General features: G+C 35.3%; 1 protein-coding gene across 2 annotated transcripts; it reads left to right on the forward strand.

Annotated features, from left to right (window-relative positions):
• The first annotated feature begins 782 nt into the window (after positions 1-782).
• LOC113045113 (potassium channel subfamily K member 4-like) lies at positions 783-8,601 on the forward strand. Of its 2 annotated transcripts, none has more exons than XM_026205290.1 (8): positions 783-1,310; positions 2,605-2,723; positions 3,152-3,352; positions 4,151-4,265; positions 4,342-4,502; positions 5,561-5,747; positions 7,058-7,194; positions 7,483-8,601. In XM_026205290.1, exons 3-8 carry the CDS (start codon positions 3,164-3,166, stop codon positions 8,323-8,325), a joined length of 1,632 nt encoding a protein of 543 aa, XP_026061075.1. In that variant the 5' UTR covers positions 783-1,310; positions 2,605-2,723; positions 3,152-3,163; the 3' UTR covers positions 8,326-8,601. The 2 variants fall into 2 exon arrangements, with proteins under 2 accessions (XP_026061075.1, XP_026061074.1); XM_026205289.1 differs by having other exon boundaries at positions 785-1,310; positions 3,109-3,352.
• The last annotated feature ends 2,509 nt before the right edge of the window (positions 8,602-11,110 follow it).

Genomic DNA, 11,110 nt, shown 5'->3' on the forward strand with positions numbered 1-11,110 from the left:
TGAATGTTTTGAATTCTGAACTTTTAAGTTTGACGTTGATTTAGCATTGCACTTCTGTCCACAGATGACAGACGTCCAGTCCATTTAGAGCTTGATCATTACTATAGCTGACGTCATTACTTAGTTAAGAAGGTTGTGCTATTTTGTGAATATATATAAATACACACACACACACACACACACACACAAATGCACAATCTTGACAGTCTTATTGTTTTTATAAAATGATTAAGACAATTTATGTCTATTTATACTGTACATATTTCCATTAAAACAGTATTATATTGAGGTTACATAATTCAGGGAGGGGTAGGCCGTTTCATTTTTACAAATAAAAACTAGGCTGTAAGCTACAATCCATTCAGTAGGTTAGGTGCAATTTTGTGTTTAATGAAATTGGTTCAATTCTAATTAATATGCGTGTAATTAGTATTTTATCTAGACAGTGTTTTATAAATGCAACACTACTGAAGAACTGTTTACTGTTGAATTATTTACGATATAGCACTGTTTCTCGACTCGAAACGTAGGCTATAGGCCTTATGCCCAGAGAAACAACGAGGCAGCCATCTTTAGAAATGTGTCTTTGATTTTCTGTTTTGTGGTAGCATCACTGTTGAAGAGTATTAGCAGGTGAAGTGGATATACTTATTTTAGAGTTAACGAAAGTTATCACGTGCAATGTAAAGTTCGAAACAGATGTCGTAACAAATTTGAGTAGACCGGGGAGATTTTTAAACGTGCAGTTAATTCATAAATTCGTAGTACCTTACCTTCAGACTACAGAAACGCAAGTTGTTTTGACCAATCAGCATCCAGAATTATAATACGCGATCAAATCACCTGCATTAATTTTATTAGTCTTCAAAGCATATAAAATGCGCGCAAATAAGTATAGAACTTCTGGAGGATCTCAGATTATAATTCTGGTGAGTGGACAAACATTGAAACCAGCTATTAATGCTGTTTTCCCAAAATGTAGCCTACTGGGAACGTCGTTTTTCTGTTTACAAAAGAACCTTCAGAGAACGTTCCTAGAACGTTTATAATGACGTAACCCCAGTGGGTTACATTCTAAGATGAGAGAAGAGCGCTCAACAGAAATGTTTTAAACACCTGAAACAGATGAATAAACTGTCGGCTTTCATTTGTGTCTCTCTGCCAAACAGTCCTCTCTCCTCCCCTCCTCTCTCCGTCTTTTTCTTCTCTCGTTGGCAGGTTGGGAATGGGGAAAGTCCTGATGTGTGTATGTATCCTGTCTCTCAGTGGTCTGCAGGAGAGAGGGAACTCCTCACCCACCGCGAGCTGAGGTAAGATCACATTTACATCTATGTTTATGTTTTTTTTTGTTGTGAACTATTCAATGATGAAACGAGTAGTTAACGTTTGAAAGAAAACATTAAAGTGAGCAGTAACTTTTTAGTCCCTGCTGCATTGCAAATAATCAAAAATGAAACGATAACAATAGTTCCCTTTGCATGTGAAACACTCTCAGAAACAGGCTGAGGGTACATAAATAAAACTGTCTCTGAAATATGTATCATTTGGGTACTATGTGAGTACTAAAATGTACCTTTGAGGGACTGATATGCACCTACCGGGTAAACAAGGTAAAAAAGGAACCAACCCACTGAATGCCTTTGTACTTTTTTTTCTGAGAGTGAAGATAAATTATGAATTATTATGAATTTGCTTTCAATGTAAATCTTAAGCAAATAGAGACATTGTATAGTATGAAAGTCTATTTATTATAGGGTGTATCAATTAGGCTACTTGGTTAATAAAGTAATGTCTGAGAAACATCTCTTATTGTCATTTTAATTGAATAAATGAAAGGCTTCAACCTGACCTTGCGATACCTTTTTTTATTTGAATAATTTTACCCATCTATAATTATCTATTTTGTTCTTTTAATGTTCTTTGCAACAACAAAAAAAAAAAACTTATTCTTAATTTCACACATGCAAGTTTTGCATATTTATGATCATAATAAGTGCAATGCAAAACAATAAATTATTGCAAATACTGAAAGTGACAACATAATGTATACCATAATATACGCTATTATCCATGCGTCTACAAAGCAAGCCCTAGAGAGCCCTGGTGAGCGTCAAGATCCTGTCAAAGTGCTGTAGAACAATTTGTTTACATAGACCTCTGCCAGAAGTTCTGTTTCAATGCCGTCATGTGTTGTCTTCTTACTTCTGTGCCTTAACCACTCTCCTGTTATGTGTCTGGACTGGGTCAAACCTCCATAAAGGGTTGGTTCACCCAAAAATGAAAATTATGTCATTAATAACTCACCCTCATGTCGTTCCAAACCAGTAAGACCTCCATTTATCTTCGGAACAGTCCTTTCTGGACATGGACAGTAGACTGTACACACAGCTTCAATGGAGGGACAGAAAGCTCTCGGACTAAATCTAAAATATCTTAAACTCTGTTCCGAAGATAAACGGAGGTCTTACTGGTTTGGAGCGACATGAGGGTGAGTTATTAATGACATAATTTTCATTTCTGGTTGAACCAACGCTTTAAGCTCAAAGCTGATCTGGAGTCAGTTTCAGGGTGTTCCCAGCATTTTCTGACCATTATGTCTCACAGGTTTTTGTGAGCAGCAGTGGAAGAGGCTGTGACATGGAGAGTGTATAAATGACTACACCAAACATTTGATATGGAGGAAATGGAGAAAACAGTGGATCTGGAAAAACTTCTTTGATAAGGTATAATTAATCTCAGTTTTCTATTACATATACAGTGGCCCTTGAAATATTGTTACTTATGCACTATAGATAATAAAATATCAAAAAAGCTGATATTTATTTGAAAGAGAGGGAACTCAAACACTTTCAAGCAGAACATTTCTCAGAAAGAAGTGATGTTTAAAATGAGACAATGTTATATGATTTGTTTTGCAATGACATTCTTACTTTTAAGTGATCCTAAATATTTTTGGTGCCACTTTACTTTGACAAATAGTCAAACCACACTCACATTTCCTCATTTGTTGTGATAACCAGAGATAATTTCATTATTGTGTCTGTTTCCCTTGATGTTCTTCTTTCTGCTAACCTAACCTGATTGACATATGATTATGAAAGTTTCCAGAACATTTCTCCACAGCATGTGACATCTTGTTTGACGTCATCAGCACCTCGTAGCCATGCGGTACACAACACTGTTGACCATCCTGGCAGCTGTGCTGCTGTATTTGGTGTTGGGGGCTCTGGTGTTCGGCTGGCTGGAGTCGTCCAGGGAGGAATGGGCTCACCGTGAGCTGCTGATGTCTCAAATGGCTTTCCTACAGAACCACAGCTGCGTCACTCCTTACAGTCTGAAAGAGTTCACAGAGGTCAGTTTGAAAACCTAAACGTAAAAAAACTTAAGCGAAAGTACAATTTGTTACACTGAATTTTTTTTTTTGACATAAGTATGTTTCACAAATAACTACAAAGAAATGGTAAGTAACACTCGAAGTAAAACTCGTGTTTAAAACACAACTGTTTTATTTGCAGCTTTAAAAATTTACGGTGTAAATAATCATTAATTGTCTTCATTCAAAATGACAAAAAATTATTCAAAATTTAATTTTAATTATAATAAAGTATACGTATTAGATATAAACTTACTGAAACTGAAATAACTTAAAATATGTTTAAGTTGAAATATTAACTAAACTTACAAAAAAGAAAATTAAAAATAAATAAAAAAGCTAAAAAATTATAAAATGACAAAAGCACACAAACATTTTAAAACTTAAATCAAAATATAAAACTGATAACTGGAAATATATAATAAATTATAAAATAAATAATACAATTGTATTCAAATACTATAGTAAATTTTAGTTTTACAAATTTTGTTTTCTGCATTTTTATAAATTGTATTGTTGTTTTAAATATTTCTATTTTATTTTACTTATTACTTTATTTCAACAAGAGAACAATTCTAATTAAAAATGTTTGTGTTAAATTAATTTTTAATTTAATTTTAAATTAATTAATATTTTAGCGTAATTTTAATTAACATTTAAAATGTAATACAAATTGTATTGGTTTTAGTTAACAATAACAACAGGTATTTTATGTAAAATACTGGGGCATCGTCGATAAATTGCTCAAATTGATCAAATATCATCTTTTCACTTCAGAAAGTGGTGGATGCCATTGAAGCAGGTGTGGATGGCAGAAGCACATCAAATTATACCAGCAGATGGGATCTATCCAATGCTTTCTTCTTCTGTGGTACCATCATAACCACTATCGGTGGGATAAACACATTTATCACTTTAGAATATCACCATTGTAGGAGCTTGGGTTCACATGTTCTCCTCTCCTCCAGGCTTTGGAAACATCTCGCCCAAAACTAAAGGTGGTCAGTTGTTCTGTATATTTTATGCTCTGGTGGGGATCCCCATGTTTGGGATACTGTTAGCAGGGGTTGGAGACCACCTGGGGACCCTTCTGAGGAGAGCGGTGGCAAAGACAGAAACTCTGTTCTTGGTAAGTGACTTCTCAATATTCAGACCATAAGATTAGATTAATAATGTAATAATTGGATTAAGCATTTGCAGGATGAACTTTTGACACGGAATATCTGTCTTTGTATTACAAAACATTTCATAGTAATTTAATAATACTAAGTGCTAAATATTCTTAAGGTTGTTCTAAAGACAGTGATGAAGGATAACTTTCAGCTTGAGCTCCATCTTGAACCAGACTCTTTAAAAAATATCTGTTTAAAGGACAAGACAAGCGCTGGACTCTCATTAAACCAGTAGCTATGGAAATAGTGTGCCGACTTATGGCAACAGTAAACAGGTGAATAGAATAAAAAAAGAAGAAGAATAAAACTTATATCACAATACTTGCCCAGATGAATGATTACATTAGGGATTGCAAAAAAACAAAAACAAAAAATCATATGATTTACATATGTAAATGATCCATTATCTAATAAAATATATACTAATTTGTACAACTTCCAGTAGGGATGCAACAATACAGTTAGGCCACGGTTCAATACATAGCTAAGTTTTTTTTATTTTTTTATTTTTTTTAATTAAGCATATTTATAATCCATTGCTAATCGACAGTTCATTCAAAGTTCATTCAAAATGTTTCAAATGTTTCAATTTGTTGACATTTTAGACGCAAAGGTTTGTACAGAGTGAATTTTAATCTTAAATCTGATCAGTGCATGAAAACAAAACAAAACCAGTGTTATTGCCTGTAGTGTCTTGCCTTATTATGATTATTACTGTAAACTGCATGCAGCGCAAAAAGACGGCCTTGAGTTGTCATCCAGCAATTCTTCAGCAAGAACCACCATACAATCAGAAGACACTTAAGCCTGCCAAAAAAAAAAAAAGACTTCTTAAGAATTACACTTAGGAACATTCTTATGAATTTCTTAGAATTCATGTTGAGTGATTTCCTAATTTTAAGATTTTTGAGAATCCAGCCCCTTGGCATCAGATGAGATAACTGTATTGTGTTGTCAGGCTATGTTGAAAATCATCTGGGTTTTCATCATGATTTTTTTCCCCCCTGCTGAACAGCGCAAGGGTGTGAAGCCCACCAGTGTCCGTGTAATCTCCGCTGTCTTCTCCATCCTGATTGGCTGCGTAGTCTTCCTCGCGGTGCCCACCATGGTGTTTCAGGAAGTGGAGAGCTGGAGCCTGTTGGAAGCGGTGTACTTTGTCGTGATCACCCTGACCACGGTGGGCTTTGGGGACTATGTGGCAGGTGCACAGATATATGATGTCTACATACAATAATCATTACATATGATTTAGTTTACTATGTCATGTGACCCTATGATAATTCTGTTAAGGAGCTCAGTATTGTATTACGCCTGGAATTGCAGGATGTTTTGTGGTCATTGGATCCAGACAGACATGAAGTTACAGACATTTACATCATCTGATTATCTGTTTTTAAAGCCATAGACATTACCTGTAATAGAGTTAATTGTGATAGCTGTAATTTTAGACGAGAGCAGGCACTTATCTCTTGTCTTTGAAAATCCTTTGAGATGTTAGTAATTTGTCATTTAACAGATAAAAAGAACTGACTTACAGCAAACCTAATAAAGGAGCAGTTTCATGAACTCAATTTAAATGAAGTCTTCCCACTGTATTCATGTAATTTAATCAATAATCAAACTCCAAACTAAGCCTCTCTGTTTTTTATTTTTATCATACTTGTTAGTCTTTTGCATTTAGTATTTCTTTATGCCATATTCATCAAATGAATTTTCCATTTTTCTGACTACATTATCTGTTATTTTAGTCAGTGATACATTTATGTAATATTTTTTCTTGTACTAACTTTGCATCACATATACGTACACTACCTGTTGGTGGTGTGTGTGTGTGTGTGTGTATACATTATTTGAAACATATTATCTTCTGTAACAATCTAAATGTCTTTATTGTAATATATATATATATATATAATTTTAAAAGATGTTAAAATAAAGACATTTAGATTGTTACAGACGATAATATGTTTCAAATAAATGCTATTCCCTTGTTCTTTCATCCACATTAAATCATCAAAAAAGTGTATGACAATTTCCATAAATATATTAATCAGCACAACTGTTTTCTAAATTGATTATAATCATCAAATCACTATATTAGAATGATTTCTGAAGGAGAATGTAATGGCTGCTGAAATTTAGCTGTACATTACAATAATAAATGACATTTAATATATTAAAATTGAACACACACACACATATATATATATATATATATATATATATATATATATATATATTTTTTTTTTTTTATTATTATTGTTGAGCATAAGAAACTTCAAAAAGACCGAAAATTGACCCAAAACATTTGAGTGGTTGTGTATATTTTTGGTAGAGCTTAACTTGTATTTAACTCTGAATTTTTTCTTTTTTGCTCATTTGAACAATGGTGCTTGCCCATGGCTCAATCTTCAAACCAGCAATCTTCCCATTATACTATACCAGCCCAGAGCCTTTAACCACTAGGCCACACCACCCCTGTGTCATTATCTTTCCTTTTCCTCTGTTTCAGAGAACAGGAGAGATGGAACGCCCCTGTACAAGCCCTTGGTGTGGTTGTGGATAGTGTTCGGTCTGGCGTATTTTGCATCCATCCTCACAATGATTGGAAACTGGCTTAGAGTGCTGTCAAAGAAGACGCGTGCAGAGGTGAGACCGAGAGAATCAACAACTGATTCATCCATTTGAGTTTTTCCACAGTGGACTATTTAAAATAAATCTAAAAATAAAATCAAAATCCCTAATTTATATGCAAGATATATACTACTGTTGATTTATTTTTAATTTAAATTAAAAAAAATCTACAATAAGAAATTGTATGGCAACATTTTTAGGGTGTCATTAACCACCTTCTTACTATTGTATTGCAAAAAATCACTTTCTTACATTTTTTTCCCTATTCCTGATTTTTTTATTGGTACTGTGTTTTTCCTTTAGATGGAGGAGCTGAGAGCCCATGCAACAGACTGGACTCAGAACATCCAGAACATGTCCATGGACTTCCGTATTCCCGTGCCACTGGATCTCAACGACCCTTTTCAGCTCCAACGGCGGCGTAGACGGAAACGACACCGCCATCATCGCCATCCAAGACTGAGAGCGGCGGGATTGTCTCATGGGATCTCCCTCGATGCCGATGTTGTCCGAGAGAATGGACACTTGATTCTCGGATGGCCTGCATGTAAGTACACCCCAGGGTCTGATATCAGGTCTGAAGCGCTGTCCCGATCCAGGTCCTGGGGTAGGTTAGATGGGGCGTATGAGGTGAGACCAGGATCGAGGCTGATGGTGGGACCAGCGTCAAGATCCATCTCAAGGTTAGAGCTGAGATCACCATCAAGACCCGGGTCCAGAACCATTTCCAGGTCCCCTTCAGAATCTGGAACAGGATCAGTCTCTGGATCCGAGACGCCGTCGGAATCCTGGTCTGAATATGAATATGATTCAAATTCCCGTAACTCAGAAGACCTGGAATCTGGAGCTGAAGGGACCGGATCACTGGGAAGTCAGAAGGATGTTCCTGCCGTCGTGGTTGATAGCTGCAGTCCACCTCGTCCCTCCCTCCTGGACTTCTTTGGAGAGAACCTGGCGTACATTGATGAGTCCTCAGACGCTCTGAGTGATCGGATCAAACCGGCTGGACAGAACCGCCAACGCAAAGCCAAGAGGAGGAGCATGACGAGACAGACTCCCCACTCAGATCCTGTAGGACTGCAGAGGGAGATCAGTAATGAACTACAGCCTCCATCACACCCTCCAACACCTCCACCTCCAACCTGACAAATAAGTGTTTGACCACGAGCTGTTAGCTTTCAGCATCACAGTTTGAAGATGCCAAACGTGACTGATGCAGACCATCACAAATACACATATAAATAGAGCTTAAATGAAAATTATTTGCTCATGTACAAAAAAATGTATTTCCTCCCATGCAAACATAGTGGCTTTGTTCAGAATAGCTCACTACCATTTGTGCAGGATGTACTTGTGTCAAAAGTTTGGGATAAGACTTCTTTTTTTTTTTTTATGTCCAAGGCTGCATTTATTTAATCAAAAATACAGTAAAAACAGTAATATTGTGCCTTTTTTTTAATTCAGAATAACTTTTCTATTGTAATGTATTCTAAAATGTTATTTATTTCTGTGATGCAAAGCTGAATTTTCAGCATCATTACTCCAGTCGTCAGTGTCACATGGTCTTTCAGAAATCATAATAATATGATGATTTGCAGCTCATATATATATATAGTTTTTTTCTCCAGCGTTTATTTGAAATTTAAATGTTTGTAACATTAGTCTGTAAATGCTTTAACTGTTGCTTTAAATCAATTGAATGCATCTTTGCTGAGTTAAAATATGAATTTCTTTAAAAAATAATTTACTGACCCCAAAGGCCTACCGCATTTTCTGAAATGTGCAAAAGACAATAGAGCACACTGTAGTGCTGCAGCCTATCCCACAATGCAATTTGCTTACATTTTCCAATTTGAGGACATTTCAGCAATGTGATTATTCATCAAATCAGATGTTTGTTTTAATGTTTCATTCGTCACTGCCACCTTTTGTCATATCTTAGTCATAATATTGAATATTATGAATTCACTGTAAATTGTATGTTGTCAGTGAGATAGCTTACCATTTTGATTTGAAACCACAAAAATGTTTTTAGGAGTGATATTTTATTTGAACTGCTTGTTAATTTTTCCCTAGTAGTTTTTGTAGTATTATATGATTTAGATTATTTTTTTTAAGTTTTTATTTTGCATGATATACTTTCAGGAAATAGGATACAATTTGTTGTAAGATTAGCACATTATTTATTGAAATGTCATTTTATTTGTGTGTGCCAACAATGTTTTGGTGGTTTATTGACATTTCTTTTTTTTTTTTTTTTTTGTGATTTTAGACAAAGGAGATCTAGAATACCTATAGAAAATTGCATTTTTCATATTATTACATTTCTACTTTGGAACCTCCATCCATGATTTATTTTCTATATATATATATATATATATATATATATATATATATATATATATATATATATATATATATATATATATATAATTTATTTATTTTTTTGTTGGAGGATGTAGTTTCAGAATCTACCAGTAGGAGCAAACTCGCGCCAAATGAAGCTGGTTAACACGAACCCATTAATTAGCGCCCTCTTGTGGTCTTCTGAACTGGGCAAATCTCAAAACATTTCTTAAACCGTATTAGATTATAAAAAACAAACAAACAAAAAAAGCTCAACAGAGCATAAATCAGTCGGATGTTTGTACAAATGTTATATTTGCCCTGCAGCTTGTGGCTTACACACACACACAGACCTGCTCTTTGCAGAGCGGACGTCTATATATCCACCCAAACACATTTTACAGCGTGTACACAAACAGAATGTTTACACAAAGAAGCAATTTCGATGGTGAATTTGCGCAGATGGAGCTAGATTAGCATTTAAATGCCCTTGGTGTGGGAAGACGAGGCGAATGAGAGGAAGCGAGTATGTTCCAGCGTGAGACGGATCCAGGAATGGCTTTTGTAAGGCCCTGGCTGTGGGGATAAATGCCGGTTGCAGAGTGAAGGGGGTATTTAGAGGGAAGAGGACAAACACATGGTGGAGGTTTACAGAGGAGCTTTTCCACAGGGCTTCCAAAGCACCATTAAATTCTACCTCTTCACTTCATCTCCGCCTAACACAAGTTCTACACCCAGAACACCGAAGTCTCGAAACGGAAGCGGTTTCCTTTCGTTACCCGTGCGTGACTGTAAACGATTTCTGAGTGGAAATGCATTGACACACCGGGACTTGGATAATTTTTGTCTGGGAAAACATGACAATACGTTTTAATGTTGAATAAAAAAATATTTAACTATATAATTATGTTAAAAACCGTTTATGAATAAAGGCTGTGTGCCATAAATCTTATACAGAGTAAGGTTATGATAGAATGAATGAATCGCAGGTTTAGGAACTTAAAAAAACTCGTGAAAACTCCCAAAGAGTTTAAACCAGGATGGAATTTTTATTTTATTTTGAACAACAAACATCAATATCTGTTTAAAGAGAAAGTCCAGGAAAGTCTTCTAGTACATTTACTATGTAATTTCCACCTATGGCAGAGAAAATTCTCAGTAACTGCATCATTGTGTTCTCATATATCTTTTTTTGTCTTGAGTTGATGATGTAAGAACAGGATGCAAGACATGTTCAAGTGACGTCCCCCACACATCACATCACACACACACATCTCATCAGCTTCAGTGCATGAACATGACATCAGATCACATATTCAGTGACTGTGTTTCGGATTTGTTCACTTCCATTTGTGTGGTTGGAGATTTTGCATTCTGAATTGAAAGAATACAAAAACCTTGGCGTTGAGGTGGTGTGCTGGTTTCTATCTAGAAGGACATTCTAGAATTATTCGCTTTACTGTTTCTAATACCACAAAATGGAAAATTCAAGTTTAGGCCACTATATTTGGACTTCTGAAAGGTCAAGATCACATTCTTGATTAGCTAAAAACCACATTTATAAAGAGAGAGGCTAGAAAAGTCC

This window comes from Carassius auratus, chromosome 27 (genome assembly GCF_003368295.1).
Source record: "Carassius auratus strain Wakin chromosome 27, ASM336829v1, whole genome shotgun sequence".
NCBI classification, from domain to species: domain Eukaryota; kingdom Metazoa; phylum Chordata; class Actinopteri; order Cypriniformes; family Cyprinidae; genus Carassius; species Carassius auratus.